Raw genomic sequence first — 21,032 nt, forward strand, 5'->3', positions numbered from 1 at the left:
TTATGTAACTTAAATCCACTGAAGAGCTTAGTTGTACATGGGCTCATCTTACTTGATACGAGGCCCCAGAGTCCCTTAAAATAGCTCCATTCACTAAAGTAAAGGGGTGATTGTAATTGATTTTCAAGTAGAAAAATCAGTAACATCAATTTGAAATGTAAAAATAAATAAATTCTGTAAATATATGTTGAACATCATTTGCATATATAACACTTGACTAGGTCCTGGCTTTTCATTATAGTTAACAGATATGAGAAATCCAATTTCCCAGGCAGTGGTATGTATGTACACACACACACACACACACACACACACACACACACACACAAATATACACATGTATCCAAAGACATACCTATATGCTCATATGCATGTATGTATGTGTGATATAAATCCCAGTTCTTTTTTTTTTAGTTTATTTATTTTTGAGAGAGAGAGAGAGCAGGGGAGGAGCAGAGAGAGAGGCAGACACAGAATCTGAAGCAGGTTCTAGGCTCTGAGCTGTCAGCGTAGAGCCCCATGCAGGGCTCAGACTCAAACCAAGAGATCATGACCTGAGCCAAAATCGAGAGTCAGACACTTAACCAGCTGAGCCACCCAGGTGCCCCATAAATCCCACTTATTTTTAAAGGGTCAGTGGTTGGTGCTTGTTATTTCTCTCTCTCTCTCTCTCTCTCTCCCTCTCTCTCTCTCTCTCTCCCTCTCTCTCTCTCTCTCCCTCTCTCTCTCTCTCTCCCTCTTTTTAATAATGGGCACTACAGAAGAGAAAGGAGAGACTCATTCTTGTTCTATAGCCAAGCTTGTTATGACACTTAAGCTTACCTTCAATGGAAAGAAATCTGTAGCTTATTCTTGCAAGTAATGATAATTAACATAAACTGCTTCTATATGCCACACTACTGTATGCATGCATCATCTCACTTAATACAGCAGTGGATGATGTAGGTACAGAGGCAACTGAACAGAGTACCTTTAAGAAGTTTAATAAAGGCCATATAACCCATAAATGGAACAGCCACAATTTGAACTTAGGAACCTCTGCTCAGTCATGAAGCTAAACTATTCATTTTAAATTCATGATGTTCTAAACGCTCTTTCGATAACGATTTGTTTTCTAAGCTGAATTAGATACTTGAAAGCAATGCTGATATTTCTTATGACTTAAATATCTCTGAAGATCTTAATGGGAAAGAACATTGTAAATACCTACTTTCATACTTAGCATAACCTCTCACTTTATTTTATTCCAAGACCCATCCCGGAAAAGACTCAGCTTCTTTGTTTAGCTCTAACAAATACCAGAATCTACAACATATGGCGCCTCTTACCAGGATCATTTCTCCCAGTGTTTTCGTTCATCTTTAATGTGGATATTCGGTGGTCTGCTGGCTCTTGAGAGATGACAGACATCCTCTTCTGTAAACTGTGAATAACTATATTTGGACTTGCTTCTTCATGCTTTTTTACTAATCCTTTTTGTTTTTCTCATTTGTTAAACTGAAACCTTAAAATGATCAAATTTATCTTAATAGTATCTAAATTTTTGTTTTGGTACTGTGACAGAGTTTAACTCATTACTAGTTGGACATCAATCAGTTGAATCAACTGGACAAGTAAATAACCCACATATTTCACAGTAGTCCATTTGAAAGTAGGCATCAGGGAGGTTTCTGTCTTAAAGCACCAAATAATAGAAGGTAGACAAAAGTAGTCTTCATTTTCAGAGCCATACTCTTGCTTTTACTTACTAAGTGTATCGAAAGAATAATTACTATTATTCAGAAGAATAATGTTAGCAAAAGAGTCACTTTTGGAAGTCTGCCAACCTCTGATTTAAGCAACGTATATCAGACTTGAACACATAAAATTTGGGGCTTCGTGTGTCTAGCAGATCATACATGCTCATACATTGGTTAAATGAACGACTGGATTGCATACAAGTTCAAGGGGTCATTGAACTATTCTTTGTTCTTTAATTGAACTATTCATTGATCATCTTTGATCTTTCCTGAGCTTGGTGTTAATATCATCAATATTTGCTTGATTATGAAGAAGTATGTAGGTAAATACCCTGGGTCATTTATAGTTATTTTTACTTTTGTAATGTTATTTCTATCAACTTAAAGGGATAGAGTCGTTAAATAGTTTTCACAATCAATTTCATGTGAGAAGGCTGAGGTATATGGAAGTTAAGTACCTTGCCTGATACTGTACGATGAGCAAAGACGAGAGTGAAAATCTAGTAGAGCGAGCTGCTGCTCTTCCAAGCAAACACTGGGAGAGTTCATATTATCATTACCATATAAAAGTAACCTAAGTAAATACTGAAGTGCTGGGACTTCATCACTATGATAATAAAGAATATTTATATTGAAAGTAAGAAATTAGGGGCGCCTGGGTGGCTCAGTCGGTTAAGCGTCCGACTTCAGCTCAGGTCATGATCTCGCGGTCCGTGAGTTCAAGCCCCGCGTCGGGCTCTGTGCTGACAGCTCAGAGCCTGGAGCCTGTTTCAGATTCTGTGTCTCTGTCTCTCTGACCCTCCCCCGTTCATGCCCTGTCTCTCTCTGTCTCAAAAATAAATAAATGTTAAAAAAAAGTAAGAAATCATATTTTCTGCGGTGAGTTATACAACAAACAGAAAAGAAATGAAGTCTGATGTCGGATTGGAATATGAAAAAATATATTAGCCTTCATATAATATACAAAATAATTTATGGAAAGAACTTGTTCATGGGTGTTATAATAAAACCCTTTCTATCTATTTAGTCATCCCTTAGTTTTCATTTTCAACAAAGGAAAGCTAAAAAAAATGTCTTGGCCCTTGCCTTCCTCTCTCCCCTGTAACTGATCATAAAAGATGAGTAAAAATGCTTGAAGTGTGGCCAACGATCACTGAACTTTTAACACAAACTTCCTGATATTTTCAGTGATATAGGATACTGGTCAGTTTTCTCAGAAACATAAATTTTTCTCTGAGGATGGAAACGATATTGGAGGATGAGGCCAGGTTTCAGACTCAGTCTCTTAAATTCTTACTTTAGATATGTCTTAGGGCTCTTGTGCAGTGGTTTAAATAATTCATGGAAAAGCAAATGTTCTGGAAACCTCATTCTCAACATCTCAAAAAAAAAAGCTTATATTCTCTGTCTTTCGTTCTCATCTTCCCTGTCATTGGTGTTTATCTTAACACTGTTTCTATCAATGGAACCAGGAGTAGACCATTAAAAACTACAGATATGTATTTATTTTAAGCATTTACAAGAACCCCCATGATTCATTTTCAGGGTCTACACATTTTGTCAGTGTATCAGTGTATTCTGTTATGAAGTCTCTACTATGCTAACAATAATTAGGATTAGTTTTGGATCCTACTAGGGGGACCACAATTGAATTTTGACTGATTTCACATGGAGGTAGAAATTTGTATTTTATTTGCAAAATTTACTCTCTCTGAAAAATTTATTCTTTTTAAAAATTTTTTCTTTTTTTCTTTTTTTTGAAGGAGACCATTGCTTCTACACACAGAAAACTCAACAGCATACACCTGGCCCAGTTTTGAGGCTACTTCCTCAGCCTTTGCCTCTTCTAGTCTGGAACTGTGAGCCACAGATTTTGGACACAGGATGTTGCTTCCCAAGTGATGGCAGATCTCATCATATCTGTCATTATAATTGGTACTGATAGCTTCTATCAGCTTAGCCAGAGCTCCTTTGTCTCCTGAGTTCACCTGTGTGAAGGGGATCGTGGTGCAGATCTTCCCGTGGACCAGCTGCTCCAGCCTAGTCTTCCTCTTGATAATGCAGAGGGATCCTCATCTGATGATACAGGGCAGGCAGGAAGACTACCAGCTCTATAGAATCCATATCATGTGCCATCACTACCAGCTGAGTTTTCTTGTTTTCCACCACGATGGTGACAGTACTAACCCTGCAGAAGGACTGGTGACCTCTTAGTATGGATTTCTCCTTTGCACTTCCAATCTCCTAAACCCTTTCTACTCATCCCAGGGTCCAAGGACCAGCATCATTAGCACCATCTTGGAGGTTGCTAGGGATGCAGAATCTCAGGCCTTATTCTTGACCTACTCATTCAGAATTTGCATTGTAACAAGATCGTCAGGAGATGGGTGTACATCCAGTTTTTAGAGGCACTGGCCTAAGGCATAGAACTTAGTATTTAATTACAAAATGTCTTGTTCCTTTCAGCAAAAGTGTCAGTTTCTCTTCAGTTTCTAGTACCAAGCATAAGCTATTTATTTAAATATAATAAAATGATTGAAAACAAAGAAGAAAAGGAAAAAAAAAAAGCTTTCTAAGGTAAAAATAAAGCCTGAAAAAATCATGCCCTTTATTTTATTTTCCAAAGTTTTATTTTGCTGTCAGATTCTTTTACAAACCACTGTCTCAGAATAAGTTCCCAAATGGAGGTCGACTGTGATCATGCCTGGTGGACCCATCTGCATTCGATGACTATAGGCTGATTATCTACTTAAAGGATGATCCTCACCCCTAGCACTCCCCTTTCTGTATGAATTTGAATATTTCATATCTGCCCTGTCCAGCAGGCAGGACAACAGGGAATGAAAACAAAGATAAGCCATTCCGGTCTTCTTTAGCAGTTTTGCTAAAAGATATGATAGTCTGAAACACTGGTTAAAGTGAATTCTGTAGACTTTAATTTACCATAGCTCAGTGATAAATTTTAATTTACCATTGACAAAATGATTAGCTATCCTAGGCTGCAATTTGGTATGTATTGGGAAGAACATTTTCGGGACCTGGAAGAATTAATACAAGTTCCAGTGGGATCCAAGGAGTTTCAGGCACCAAATGTTGGTTCTGAGGATTATATTTTTAGTAAAACCTCATTTCTGAGGAATTTAAAAGTGAAGCTCAAATATAACAACTTCAAGAGCCCACTAAGGTAGAGATTAAAATTTAAAAGAGAACATTATAAATCCTTAACTCCTTTCCTAATTTTCAAGTCAGGTGACATTATATAGAAACTCTTATTTTCAAAGTTCATGATTTAAAATGTCTGTCCAGAGGGGCACCTGGTGGCTCAGTCAGTTAAGTGTCCGACTTCAGCTCAGGTCACGATCTCATGGTTTGTGAGTTTGAGCCCTGCGTCAGGCTCTGAGCTGACAGCTCGGAGCCTGGAGCCTCTTCTGATTCTGTGTCTCCGTCTCTCTCTGCTCTTCCCCCACTCATGCTCTGTCTGTCTGTCTGTCTGTCTCTCTCTCTCAAAAGTAAACATTAACTAAATAAAAAATAAAATATCTGTCCAGTAATAAAGTATACATTGTTTCATGTCATGAAACCCCAAGAATACATTTCTACTGCCTTAACTTTCCTTTGTGTTCTGCTGAATGTGCCGCCAATTAGAGAGACATAGGATTGGATTTTGAAAGCCTCGAGAAATAGGAACCACAGTTATTACACATGCTAAACGTCTTCAGTCATTGTCTAAAATTAATGATCACACTTTGACATGGTACAAACTGAACCAGGGTCAGCTTACTTACTTGATGTACCAGAAACCAGACTGGTATCATAAATCAGTTTATGATGAGCTTTAGAGGGAATGACATACAAAAGGGGATTATATGTCACCAGGATCTTGACATTAAAAAAATAAATAAAGACACAATGAGAAAGAAAGAGGAAAGAGAATAAAGGAAATGTACTGTATAATAACTTACATTGCCTATGTATTTGCTAGTGTGTTTAAACAGGTTAGGTTGGCTTAGGAAAAGTCCGAAACAACTTTTCTAAGAAATAATTTATGGGAGGGAAAACCTCATTTAAAGTGAGCATAGGATATATAGCTAGAACCAAAAGTAGGAGATGGACATTTTAAAATAGAATAAAATATTATTAATTGTTTTGACTCACAATGGTTATTGCTGGGTTGACAAATCAATCTGGATAAAGTGTAAGAATATGATTATAGATTTAAACTGAATATATGTCAAAGATGGGGTCAATTCTGTTTCTGCACAATGTGTCATGTTTTCTACTAGGCCTTCATTCCATAGGTGTGTTCTATTCACCACGAGGAGAAACAGAATGTGAATGCCATACTATTCCTGGAAAATCAGGTTTTATGAATCAGAATATCCATCTCCTAGGTAATCATTTATTAAGATGCTGTCATTGAAAATGGAATACCTAGATGGCCTGCCCTTTGGCGAGGATGTGGAAAACTGGAACACTGCCTCAGAAATTATATAAATGGTACAATCACTTTGGCAACTTATTTGGTGATATCTAAAAACATGCATAAACTGCAGTCCAGAAATTCTACCCTTTGGGATACATCCAGCATATGTACATGCACTCACACTTACACATAGACCATAGTCATTTGTTTATCAGGTGACATATACTAGAATGTTCATAGCATCTCTATTCATAATAGCCTCAAACTGAAATACCCAACTATATGTCAACAATAACATTAATGAGTAATTGACAGTATATTCACTCATGATATATTATCATGAGAATGAACAATCTACAACCACAAAAAACAATATATATGAATTTTATTATTGCAATGTTGATGGGAAGAGACCAAAACAGAAGAGTTTCTATTATATAATTTCATTCATAAAAAAGTTCAGAAACAGGCAAAAAAAAAAAAAAACCTTCTGTGCTCTTAGAATTCTGGATAGTTGTTATCTTTGGAAGCACTGTGACTGCAGGGAGCATGAAAGGGTATCCTTGGTCATGTTTTATTTCTGGATCCGAGGGCTGGTTATATGAATATGGCTAAGGCTAAGCATTTTTTTTCTCAGCTAGTTGCACATTCACACCCATCATCTTGAACCGATAGATTCTCATGGGGCACTAAGGGCTATATACAAATAATCTAACAAGAAAAGAGAGTCCCTTTCCTTTTTACCAATACTGGGTGGGCAACATAGCTATTTTTAAGTCATCTAGAGCTAACAGAAACATTAAGCCTTTCAAGTTCATTTCAAAACAGAAGACAATTGTCTCCCCTGCCAATAATTTCTTCTTTACCTTTCTTGGCATTTCTGCAAGTGAGATCTCTCTGACATATCTGTTGTCTCAGTCCAAATGGATTTTCTTTAGGAAGAGGAAAACAGTGTGGAGGTTCCTCAAAAAATTAAAAACAGATCTACCCTATGACCCAGCAATAGCACTGCTAGGAATTTACCCAAGGGACACAGGAGTGCTTATGCATAGGGGCACTTGTACCCCAATGTTTATAGCAGCATTTTCAACAATAGCCAAATTATGGAAAGAGCCTAAATGTCCATCCACTGATGAATGGATAAAGAAATTGTGGTTTATGTACACAATGGAATACTAATTGGCAATGAGAAAGAATGAAATATGGCCTTTTGTAGCAACGTGGATGGAACTGGAGAGTGTTATGCTAAGTGAAATAAATCATACAGAGAAAGACAGATACCATATGTTTTCACTCTTATGTGGATCCTGAGAAACTTAACAGAAGACCATGGGGGAGGGGAAGGAAAAAAAAAGTTATAGAGGGAGAAAGCCAAACCATAAGAGACTCTTAAAAACTGAGAACAATCTGAGGGCTGATGGGGGGTGGGAGGGAGGGGAGGGCACCTGTTTGGATGAGCCCTGGGTGTTGTATGGAAACCATCTTGATGATAAATTTCATATTTAAAAAAAGGAAAAAAAATAAAAAAGGAAGAGGCACCTGACGGTGGTTGTCCCTGAGTATCTCAGCCAAGGGTTAGGGGAGTAGCTCACACAAGAGAAGTTGTATAGTATCCTCTTCCTCAACAAGGGGACACAGAACAAAAACGTGCCCACCACCAGCAGCAGCACCACTGGCAGCTGGCAACTGGCTTTGCTTAACACATTTTGAACTTCATAACAAATGGCTACAGAAGGTTATGGTGGGAAAATACCCAGTCATTTTCTAGGAAATGGTAAGTATATACATACGTAAAACAATTATAGGAGCAGTAAAATGTTTTTGTCTTTCAGTTCATCTGAGATCGGGACAGTGACGCTTTGTGGAACTCACGGATGAGAACTTTTTATCAAGTACAACCCAAAAATGGCAAAAGGATTTTTCTGTTATGTTTTTCTCTCTCGTATGGTTACCACTCTTTCACTAGAGAATGTACTTACATCATCAAATTAATGTGATGCCTAAACAGGACATAAATCTTCCCTTTAGATGAGAACACTAATCAGATTCAGCTAGTTTTTCACTCTCCATCCATCTAAACACTGCAATTATGTGAAAAGAAAAACCTCTGGAAACCAAGGATACTTTACAAAGTTAGACCTCTCTTCCTAGCCAATCCATTTTACTATCCTATATAAACAAATTCTGCCATTGCATTCCTTTATCCATAGCAACTTCAAGTGGATAATCCACAAATCAATTAAAGACAAGTTAATTGCCAAAAGGGATCAAGCAACAAGCATTAGAAGCATAATATTTACAGGCACCATCTTAAAATTTATGTGTTAGAGAAAAGTTGGGCTGACTAGCTCTCCCTGTAATCCAACATTTTAAATTTGTATGATAACTTTTGAAAATAAAAAAAAAATGCATCACATTATTTCTCCCAGCTTATGACATCTCTATTTTTAGGGCTGACATGGACAGATAAACCAAGCCAAAAAAAGGTACTACTGTAGGATATACTACTACTATTGATTTTTAAATTTCATTTTTTTAACTTTAATATTTTATATCATGGAACTTTTTGAGGATTACACAAAACAATGTAAAAGAAAGTATGATATCCACTCCCCTTTCCTTCTCCTCTTTGCATGTTTACAGTTAAGGAGAAGCAAAGACAAATTCAGTGAGGAGACTGGAGTCTGATATGACCAAGAACACAGTCAATAATGAGGTGAATATCCATGTGGTTCCATCAACTGGGTGCAATTCTTAGTTATGTCTTGCCTGCCTAGGACTGCAAATGTACTCACGGATATATGGAATGGACACACTTCAATTATATGTAACTAAATAGCTCTTTTCTTTATGAAGGCTTCCTTGATTTCTTCAAGCAGAATCTCCTGTCTCAGTACCTACGTTGTTTTATTTAATTGTTAACTTGTTTATGCTTTCTTCCACTAAGAGGTAAGCTGTGTGAGAGCAAAGATCTCATCCATTTTCCTTATCATTATATTCCTAATATAAGGTTAATAATGTCAGGTGGCTAGTAAAACACCAGACAAAGGGGTGTGGTAGAGCTGTCCACACCAGCTGAAAAAGCAGACTCTTCCATGTTCAGGAGTATTTCTAAATTGGTCATTATACCTACAACTGTAAAAAGTTAAATGATATGGGGTACCTGGGTGGCTCAGTCGGTTAAGCATCCGACTTCAGTTCAGGTCATGATCTCACAGCTCGTGGGTTCGAGCCCCACATCAGTCTCTGTGCTGACAGCTCAGAGCCTGGAGCTCTGCTTCAGATTCTGTGCCTCCCTCTCTCTCTGCTCCTCCCTGGCTCATGCTCTCTGTCTCATTTAAAAAAAAAAAGTTAGAGAGGGAGGGAGCCAAAACATAAGAGACTCTTAAAAACTGAGAACAAACTGAGGGTTGATGGGGGGTGGGTGATGGGTATTGAGGAGGGCACCTGTTGGGATGAGACTGGGTGTTGTATGGAAACCAATTTGACAATAAATTTCATATTAAAAATAATAAAAACATAAACGTTAAAAAAGTTAAATGATATAAACTTATTAAATAAATGATGTTAAAAACACTAGTAATAAACATTCGAAACTCTTTAGTTCCTAGCACTTTGACTACATTGTTACATTATGTACATTCTTGAGTTCATTTACATCAACATATCTGCCTGCACTACAATGCACCTCTTGCCAACTCTCCATCAAGTGACCTCTACAACTTGAAATGGGCCACTGGGAGGATTTGAGGAGTTTTGAAATCAGCAAATATTACAAACAGCCTTTTTTTTTTTTCCTTTTGGTGTCTTCACAGAAAGCTGGCTGTTAACATTTACCAGCCCACTACTGAACAGGCTTATCATAGGCATTCAAAAATAGTTTGTGAATGAATGCATTCATCTTTTTTTTTTATTTTTTTTTAACGTTTATTTATTTTTGAGACAGAGAGAGACAGCATGAGTTGGGGAGGGACAGAGAGAGAGAGGAAGACACAGAATCTGAAGCAGGCTCCAGGCTCTGAGCTGTCAGCACAGAGCCCGACGCGGGGCTCGAACTCACAGACCGTGAGATCATGACCTGGGCCGAAGTCGGACGCTTAACCGACAAAGCCACCCAGGCGCCCCTGCATTCATCTTTTTATGTGAGTTCTGATTACATTTGAGTGTTTGTTCATGGGAACATTAGTTTTTAACTTATTCCTTTAGCCCACCACAACGTTCATCTTTTTCACTCTCCAGTTTTCTTTTCACAACGGGGCTTACATACTTATTGCTCTTGAAACATCTGCCTTTCACATTTGATTGACTTCCCATAATTAAAGTAATATGTATCGACTCTGTCCACAGATCCATCTTTTCTCTGCAATATTTTAGTTGTTCCCCTTCCAAATTTACATTATCATTAGGTGTCAAACTATACAATTTGACAAGTTTATTAGTTTCATAATGTCGTCTCCCTTGCCAATGAGATTTTCTTTTGCTCTGATTCACAGTCACTCTGGGCACTTATCTAACTCAGCCTTACAGAAATTAAGAGGCTTTCTTCAGCCCCTTGTTAAGAAAATTAGAGAAGCTCTTCAATTACGGTTCAAATGTGAAAAACATAATGGAGGTTAGGAGGGGACACCGGCAAGGCAGGAGGTGGGTATTCGGCGGTGGCAAAGCACACAGGGGCGGGAGCCTCCATAGCGAGAAGCAGCAAATGAAGGTGTGCAGAAGCAGATGTTCCCCCTCTAGGAAAGTGTTCATTATTTGCTATGGTCAGTCTGAACAGTCTTCTCTGGCCCACTCAATTAAGGTACTAGCCCTTAAAACTGTGTGCTGGGATTTCCTCAGTTTAATGACTTATAGCCCAAATTCTACTAGCTAAAAATCTAGAATCAACATAATGACAATATTATAAATTTTATTCACCACGAATACTCACATCCATTACACTTATAGTTTTAAGCATAGTATGGCTCTCATGTTGACCATCAGAAATACTCACAAGCATGATTACAAACTCTCAGAAGTGGAAGGTATCTTTCCTTCTTCTGCTACCTTGATTTCTGCATCTCCTGCCAGTCCACATCTGACCGTGCTCCAGGCTGGTGTGTAGCTCCCAGCCACCTAATAGCATCAGTACTTTTATAATAACCACACACAATTTTATATCTTTCTGTCTGTGCTTGCTGCATGCACTGTCTTGATAGTACAGAGAACTCACAAGCCCTACTTCCCCTCTTTAACTCTGTGTCTGGTCAGCATTGCTAATTGCACAGATTCCTTTGGATGTTTGAGATATGTTTCTTTCAATTTAGAAAATCTTAGCTAATGCCCTCTGCAAAAACCCTAGTTACGAAAAGGCTCTTCCAAATCCCTATTGCAGCTGTTGTAGGATGGGATTTTTAGATTTGTAGGTAAAGTGTCTGAGTGTAGTCTTCCTTAGAGGACTCTTTCTAGTATTTAGAAGCCCATCTTTTCGTGGTGGCTACCCAATTTTGACTCTCGCACTCCTCCCTAGTTGTAGAAAGTGGGTACCAAATCATTCTGTTTGCCGCCTTACCAAAGACATTGATTTAAATGGGATCTGCACTGAGGTGAGGGGGTGGGACATTGGAGAAAAAAATTCGTGCAGAAGCACACAGAACCATGGTTTGTACAGGTCTGGCTGTGACACCATCAAATTTCATAACCTGGGTCTCTCTAGATCTTTAGGTTTTTCAATGTAAGATGATGGGTTTGAGCAGATGAACTCTTAGGTCTCTCCAACTTTAACTCTCTCTTCCATGAATTTTGGAAAAGGAAGCAGATTGTCCCCATTCTTGTCAGTGGTCTAGAAATATTTGCTGATAGTTTCATTCATTCAATGTGTATACATCAACCACCTACACTACGTCACACACCCTTACAGGCGTTAAAGAGGTGGAAAAAAGAAGGCAAAAATCGCTGTCACATGGAACTTACATTCTAGTATTAATAATAACTAACATTTATTTTAGTGCTTTCATGTGCCAGGAATTACATATGATTAACACACTTACTCCTCACAACATCTCATTTTACAGATAAGGAAACTGAAGCAATAAAGTTAAATAACTTTTCAATGTCTCATAGCTGTGAATGAAAGTATGGAAATTTGAACCTCAGCTGTATGGGTCTAGAGCCAGCCAGCTCCCAACCATCACTCTACACCACCTTCCAACGATGCAGATGTTTGACCTGCAAGCCGCCAGCTGTATTGCTCTAATCTGTAACCAAATGCAGCCCCAATGACGATGGGTAACCTATAAACCTATCTAAGAGCATCACAAAATTGGTGAAATGGTAAGAGAACTGTGGGAAATGCTATAAAAGAAAGAGGGGGTAAGCAGCTGATTGTTAAATACATATTTTCGCTGAAGGGCACAATGGCTTTGTGAAGTAGGCATTTATATTTTCCATTTATAGACATGGAATCTACTGATGACAGTTAGGGAAACCACTCAGTCAAGAAAGCAGCAGAGTTGGCATTCAAACTTCATCTGTTCAGCTCTAAAGCCAAAGTCTTTCCCCCTCTACTATGCTACCTCTGCCCACATATGCAGTGATTGTCAACCTCTCTGCTATTCCTATAATGACTGTTATGTGGCCTATAAGGTAACTATTTCTTCCCATTTTCAATAATGCTATTACTCTCCATTTGGAATATGGTTAAGAAGGCCAGTTTAATATTCGCAACAATGCCAGTGGAATAAATAGGCACGGAACAGGATGAAGTTGACCTCTTTAAGCTCAGACAATCTTCAGGCTCCACTGAACAGCTGGCCAAGAAGCAACATTTTGGCAGTAAAATAAAACCACATGACCAATGTATTTGGCCAGATGATATGAGCCAGATGGAAGCCTACAAACAAAACCCAGTGAGAGGATAGAGCTGGGCCACTTAACTCACTGATTAGGGATTGTTTGTTTCATTGTTTCTTAACATAAGAAATACTTACAATTGGGCATTCTTGCTCAATACTGCTCTAAACCAATACCAATTAGTTTAGATGACAGTTTAGGTATTATTTAGTAAGTTTCTATTTTCATTGACCACCAAACCATGTTCTACATCAAATTACAAAATGATCTCTTTTCAGGGAAAGATTCGGAGTTGAGCCCAGCAGGACAGTAAATCTATTGAATCGCACTTCTTGGGGCACCTGGGTGGCTCAGTCAGTTAAGCATCCGACTTCAGCTCAGGTCATGATCTCGCAGTCTGTGAGTTCGAGGCCCGCGGCGGGCTCTGTGCTGATGGCTCAGAATCTGGAGACTGCTTCAGATTCTGTGTGTGTGTATGTGTGTCTGTCTGTCTGTCTGTCTGTCTCTCTCTCTCTCTCTCTCTCTGCACCTCCCCAACTCGCACTCTGTCTCTCTCTCTCTCAAAAATAAATAAACATCCAAAAAAATTTTAGAATTGCACCTCTCATTAGGGCACACTCCTCCCTGTGTGGCCATGAGAGGATTTACTCAGGAAACTAGAGGTAGCAGAGTGACTATTTAGAAGTCTAGGCTCTGGGACAGACTGCCAGGGTCCAAATTTGGGCAAGTTTCTCAAACTTCGCCTGGTTTCCTCAGCTGTAAAAGAAAGAAAACAGTTGATCTACCTCATGGAGTTGTTTTGTGGAATGAAGTGAGACAACACATGTACCTTACTGGGAACACGACATGGCACATTTAAGTGCCTAAGAGAAATTAAATCTTATCAATTACTCACTTGTTACTTATATTACTCCAGACTTTAGTCTCCGGGTGTGTGTGTGTGTGTGTGTGTGTGTGTGTGTGTGTGTGTGCTCGCGCACCTGTGTGTGTGTGGCCTCTAATCCCTGAACCTTCAATTCTTTCTCCCTTATTTGGTGGCATTTCTCCTCACTTACCCTATAGAATTAATGGAGATGAGCTGTAGGACAGTAAAAACAATAGTTATCACATCTCTTACATCTGAAAAGCTTTACACAAATGCTGTGCAATAGGAGGCATGAATGGGGTTCTTAGAAAGTTATATCCCAGTGTATTGACTTGTTGGTGGCACTCATTTCCCTTCCTAAGGCCTGGGTTCCAGCCTGCTTTTCTAGTGGGTATTGCTAGGCTTACTTTGACAACGACTGAGGTGCTAAGGCTCAGGTTTTAGTCGTAACACAGCAGCTGAGACCGCACTCTCCTCTTGTCCCTGCTCATGTCTGCCTCTATCAGATGTCCAGATCCAAGCTGCAGATCTAAACATAGATTTGTAAGAGCACAGGGGATGACTTAAGGTCATTGATGGTTTTTTGTTCTAGTACATGTGGCCTTTCATGACTCTAATATCACTTGTGCTTTTGTTTCTTAATCTGATTGTTAATTCTCCTTTCCACTGATCAGTCTATTTCACGTTAAAAATATTTACTTCTTAGCCCTTCTACAAGAGGTACAGGTATGTGCAAATGAATTTAATGAATCACCTATTTAGCAGCTCTGTTAAACCACTGGGGGAGCGATGTTGACGTTGATGTTGAAACTACCGGCAAAGAGAGATTTGGAGATTTTCTGAGAATCTCAATTATTTAGAGTATTCCATGACCCCTGTTAGTATAAGAGACAAGAAAACTAGAACTGCTTTCTGCTTCTGGCTTGTGGGATGCTAGGCGAATCATGTCTGTCCTAAATGTACCTTGGATGGCTTTCTTTTCTATTTGCATACAACCACCCCAGAATCACCACATAAAATGTTTATGTGGTTTTTTCTTCTTTTTCTTTTAGCATCCTTTCTGAGAAGAAGGAAAGCAGAAAGTTTTGTGAATTGTTCTGGTTGGAAGACAAGACCATCTCTTGAAGGGTAACTTTCTATTTAAAGTTTCCTTGAACATTACAATACTTTCAAACAATAGCAATTAGACAAACAAAATGTCCTAGTGTTGTTCCCTTGGTGAGCTGGCAGAGTCCATCAACCTGCTAATTCTTAGCTCCTCATTCTTTCTTTCCTTCCCAGATCATTTTCTGTCCAAACTTTTAGGTACTATATTTAAAACTCCAACATAAATTCACACATTATTTCTTCAAACCTAATGTGAGGAACACATCATTCCCTTTTCACTCTCTTCGAAAACATATATGAAAGATGTGGCTCTAAGTAATAATTGGCACTCATTCCATATCCAGAGAGGAAAATTAGTCTCCTTAGTGTGCAATCCTCTTTTTCTCTCTATCAAATAAAATGTGGCTTCATACACTATATATTAATCATATTTGGCTTTTTATAAAAATGTATTTTGCCCACAGAAGACAAAAATTTTGTCACTGCTGAAAAACTACTTTCAAATCTATTTTAAGCATTGTTTACTGTCTAAGATTGTACTTCTCAGAGATGAAGAGTCATCCAATGTATATGATTTGCTCTTACTTTAACAAATCAGACTCTAACTGAATTCTCCAGATTCTAGGCTTGGCTTTCCTTTACCCTGAATGCTACAAGAAAGTGAAAACAATGCCAAAGAAAACTATTCCAGATTAAAGGTAAGTGTACCATCAGTATCATGCATTCATGTCCATTCCATCTTCAAAGAAAAAAATTATATTATACTAGACACATTTCAGGATTTTACAGAATATGAAATATTTTTCTCGAGCCAATAGTCTTGTAAAGGGGAAATTCAATGAAGAAAAATTAGCTGATGCCCAGTTATTTCAGTCGCTTTAATAGTAAAATCATATCCAAACCCTCTCAAGGGTCAAGATAAGCTTAAGTTACTTCCATTTTTTTAAGGATCACATATGTTAAACAATCAATTAAAAAAATTTCAAAAACAAGGTTGCAAAATTGTGGGAAAATTTAAACATTTATATTAGTTTAACACCTTTAACCCCAGGAATGCTAGGCAATAAAAATGTGCCATTCAGAAGATAAATGTAGAATTTAAGTGTGTGTGTGTGTGTGTGTGTGTGTGTGTACACATACATACCTATATTGATTCACAGTGCATTTGAGGTGGTGTGGCCTGTTAAAGTTTACAGTTAGATGATAAATATCTTTTTTCATTATTGCCAGTACACTGCTGTAGCTGAATGCATAATCTTTTTGAGCAATGACAGACCTCTGAAAATGTGAGACCAGAGTGGTCAACTGGCCTCCAACTTCCCTAACTATCTCCTGAACCCCTGGCCTCTGATAGGCCCTGATTATTTCAAAAACTTGGCTTTGCAAATAAAGCAGTGATACCAACTAAGATAGTATAGCAAAATGCTTCATCAAATATGAATTAATAGCACTCCTGTCACATGTAAGGGAGCCCCTGGCCTCAAAGAATTTACAGTCCAAATAGAGAGACAAAACAGGACCCAAAGAATAGTGAAGACAGTTCATGCAAATAATTTAATTATTACATGGGCAATTCGCATTCACATTAAAAACCTATCAATGAGGGACAAAGTCTCTCAGGTGCCAAAGTGGATTGGTCCATGACGGTGATTCGGGATGTCACTCTTACCTCTTGCTATGAAAGAGGCTTGTTAGAACTAAGAACCTGGGCTGTAGTTTGGAAAGGATCAGAACTTGACCAACAGACAATGAAGATAACTTTGCCAGACTAAGGCAAGTTGCATAATATATCTGCAAATCATACAGTAGAGCTTACACTGCATTTTTTGAGATTTCTGAAACACTAGTGCAACATGCTATTCCTTTCACACTACCCAGTAGTTAGGCATGTATGACAGCCTGGGAATTATTATCAGATCTCGATGATGAGGGGAGTCTAGAAGCCACCATCTACTGGAAACATGCACTGTAATGTTACATATCCTTGATGAGCTTACAACAATTATGAACATGCACATAAGAAGCATGAGATCCAAATAATAAGCATGAGATGTGGATTGATTAGAATGTAAAATATATAGTAGGGCATATAATTTCTAATGTTGAACCGTATACGTAACTGATAAATATAAATAATAAAAATACATTGTATTTATTTTGTTTTGAAATAGAAATAAATGAAATTCCTACTTACATTTTTAGCTGTCAACTTTTACTTATCCCTTGTCAAATTTTGCTTATGCATTGTTACTATAGGTGAAGTTCATAATTTGATTTCTCTGATTTTATAGTTCCCTAATAAATTCCAAGGGCACTATCTTCCATACTGCCTAAAACAAATAATTTCCTTGAATTATTTTAAACCAAAATTTGAATTTTTTTATGCAAGTAAGTCAGAAAGTATTTTAATCCAACTTGAATGCATACTTCTATATAGGCCTAGTAATTTCTAGATGTTACATTTGGTCTAAATAAGAAAGACATTCTCAAGATTTTGCAAAACAGTTTCAACTGTATTTGCTCTTCCTGAAACAGCTTTTACTGGTACAGACTAACCAATCAGAAACAAACAAAAAAAAGTGTGAAGAATCAATCTTTTCCTTGTAAATAGCTAGCATACTCAAGCAAAGAAGGAAATCAAAGATTTTTCTGTCTTCTTTCTTCTTTCTAGTTGTTTGGTTAAAATAAGCTAACTTGGATGTAAAACAAAGTTGTCATTGACACATTATTGAGGTGGTGAAGTGAAGATTCTTCATGTGATTTCTGCAGAAATCCTTAGACATAAAAGATTAACAAAACTTTTACTTTGATTTTATGGGGTCTAATTCTCCTGGACAAGATAATTATCATCTAGATCGCAGAGACAGTTTCCACTTTTCCACGTGAATTTGCCCAGAAACCCTTAGAGCATGAGAATAGCATTTCCTTCCTTTTGCTTGATTGCCTGTTTAATCAAACAAGACCCCTTTCCTGACATTTGAAGGATTCACTGAAAGTTAGTATGACCAGTGTAAGGCTATATTAACTCCATGAGGTATGTTAAGACCCTTGTTTTCCAGATGTGGGTAATAGGAATGTTGTTATTTGGTTTTTGGGTTTTTTTTTAAGTTCACCATTTGACTCTCAAAATCAGCTTTTAGAGTTAGTCAATTTCCTGCTATTTCTCAGGTTCCCACACACCCCAACTATTTTAAGGTTCATTTCTTTGTCACTCATATTTTGCATAGTGCCAAACTAAAGCATGTTACAAGTTACATAGATCGACACAGGGAAAAAGAATATTTGCAGGGGGAGGGGGCTAAAGCCATAGAGACTGATTAAAAAATTCTTCCCAGCTACAAAAAGTAAAGAGTGATACCTGTAGGACTTTGAGAAACGCAATCTTGTTTTGGCTCTGGGAGGTTGTCCTGGCACTGTGACTCCTTGAAGATCCCAAAGAAAAGCCATTTGTAAGGAAAGTGCCAGGATCGCTGGAAACTGCAGAAAGTCAGAGTTGGTACAGGGCCCGGGGCCAGAGGGCCCCGCCGCGCGGAGCAGGAGGCACAGGAGGCACCGGTGGCTGAGTGAGGGCATTTCCTCTGTGTGGTGGTATGCACTGACAGGGAGGTGGCAGCCTGGCTGAGGCAGGGGTGGAAGGGATGGCCAGGACTTCCTGCTGCATGACACTTGCCCTTTGCGACAGAGCTTGCTTCACTCAGACCTTATCTCATTAATAACATGGGAAACACTCTCTCACAAATTTGCTTTTAAATATAGTCCTGATTAAACAGCAGAGTCACATGGCACTCCTGAAAAGCACAACACACACACACACACACACACACACACACGAAAAGTATGACTAAATGTGAGCAAACCTTTGTATCAAGTGTGAAGTTTAAAGAAAATGTAAATAGAGAGGCTTTGTTAAAAAAGAAGTGATTACATATCTACAAGGGGGAAATTAAACAAAGATTACTACATTTCACACAACTAGCTGCCTAATATAATTTTCCTTGTTCCAACTTCTCTTACAAACAGGGATGGACATCATTATTTGCAAACCTTCCACAAGGATTTAATCGTCTTGAAATACCAGCACCTCCCTGCAAGTCAGTGTGAGAAGAAAACAGGCAGATCACTTTCAAAGCTGTTGGCAGCTTTCCCCTCAAGGAGATGGTGCGTCACCTTGGAGAGTCAATTATAACGCATGACTTTGACAACAAAGATCAATTTTCTTTTTCATTTTCTATTCCCTAGAAACATTTCTTAACTCCCTGATAAATCCCTTGAAACAACTTTCATTCACGTTAAATAAATGATGAAAGCCAAACAGAGTCCTTAGCATGTTTTATGAGTCCAGCACATCTCAGGGAGGCATGTATTTCAAGATACTGTATGCAAGGAGTCAAAGGACCCCAATGCCATCATCAGTCCTCACCGCAGAGTGGTATTTCATGTTAACAATGCAACGTAATTCCATCAGTCCCTGTCCAAACACTGCCGCACGGGTGACCTCAACTGTAAACCAAGGCAGAACTCCGCTTCTCCCGGATAAGATTAGAGAGGCTTGGAGAGCCCAAGAGTGAAATTTAACCCGCTCTGAACGGGACAAAATTGGCCAAGAGTTGAACTTAGTTATCATTGCCGTATCTGCCAAATTTTGAGACCCAGATAGCTCAATCTATCGCTTGCATACCCAGGGGGCTCCAAAACATTCATGGAATTTCTATAAAAGCTCAAGTAAGCAAACAGGACACTTATTTTCACAACAGCATCCAGCACATCAAGGGTTCTTGAGAACACTACAGGTTCCATATCAGCTTTGTGAATGAGTAATAGAAAACATTTCTATGGTTTCACCTCTTTGTTATCTGACAGATGGGCCACAAGAGTGCGTGAGTGACAGCTGACCAAACAGCAGCAAACTTGGAGGAACCAAGAGTTCATAAATAAACACGTTCTCTCTGAATCAACCAGCAGTATTTGAACGCTTCACGAACGACACCTTTTTGCATTTGTATATGGATTCGCATTGCACAAGAGCAAAATGGGTGGCCAGCACCCAGGTATTTTTGAGAAAGACTGAGAACGTGCCTATACCTACAGGAGTCTGCCCTTCTTGGGGTATGAAATTCCAGCTCTCATTATTTCATTCTTCTGTACTATTTAGTCTCCAGGTCAGGGCAACTCTTAGAAAATGCAAGCACTGCCAGCAGAGTTAACAAGTTGCTGAACAACTTGGTATCTAGTAGAGCGGCTTCATCAGCAACTGAGGTCAGGCAGTGTAGGAGAATTGGGAGTAAGGAGGATGTCCCCAAGAGCAGCTGGAGCGGGGAGGGGGAACACACAAACACGCTGGTGAGCAGGAGGGGTAGATGAGCCTCTTTTACCTCGCACCCAACACGAAACTCTCCTTCTGTCTGGTGGCATTTGGCATTTTAGAGGTGGAATAGCCTCAGTGTTTTCTGAAAAGAAAAGCTGCAGTCCACACATACAACTTTGCAAGCGAAAAAAACATGACTTCACTGCTACCTCGAATTATACTTACATGCGGGGGCGGACCCCGTCTCCCCAGAGAGGCGAAAGCCAGTCATAGGCATTTTGGCTAACATAGGTCTCTGTTTCCATTTCAATTTATATTAAATTTTTTAAATTTATTTATTTTTAATATTTCCTTCTTTTGAGTTTATTTGAGAGAGAGACAGAGAGAGCGAGAGCGAGAGCGACAGAGAGAGAGAGACACGGCATGAGTCGGGGATGGGGCAGACAGAGGGGAAACAGAATCCCAAGCAGGTTCTGCGCTGTCAGCACTGAACCCATGTGGGGCTTACTCATGAACACTGAGGTCAAGGGTCGGACGCTTAACCAACTGAGCTACCCAGCGATCCTTCCAATTTACATTTTTAAAAGAATGTTTTTGTTAAACGATATCTAACTGATAAAACATTAGGGCATAGTAATAATGCAGAATGAAAATACTGTGGAACGTCCAACTTTTTCTAAAAGCAACACAATAAAGGAGATGCAAAGTTGTCTTTTTCATTACTGCCAAAGCATTCCTTCTTACTTTTCCCCCCTGATTCTTGAG

At 38.7% G+C, this 21,032-nt stretch overlaps 1 protein-coding gene across 4 annotated transcripts in view; it reads right to left on the reverse strand.

The window, feature by feature from the left end:
• PDE4D (phosphodiesterase 4D) overlaps positions 1 to 21,032 on the reverse strand; it is a 1,404,509-nt gene that overhangs the window by 327,768 nt on the left and 1,055,709 nt on the right. Inside the window, exon 1 of one of the 4 annotated variants that reach the window (XM_015536582.2) lies at positions 18,321 to 18,525. The exons of the other annotated variants lie outside the window; for them this stretch is intronic. Coding sequence (XP_015392068.1) covers positions 18,321 to 18,409 — 89 coding nt within the window. The 5' untranslated portion in view covers positions 18,410 to 18,525. Of the gene's footprint in view, positions 1 to 18,320; positions 18,526 to 21,032 lie in introns of those variants that run through there. 4 annotated transcript variants of the gene reach the window in all.

Source organism: Panthera tigris, chromosome A1 (assembly GCF_018350195.1).
Source record: "Panthera tigris isolate Pti1 chromosome A1, P.tigris_Pti1_mat1.1, whole genome shotgun sequence".
Classification (NCBI taxonomy): Eukaryota; Metazoa; Chordata; class Mammalia; order Carnivora; family Felidae; genus Panthera; species Panthera tigris.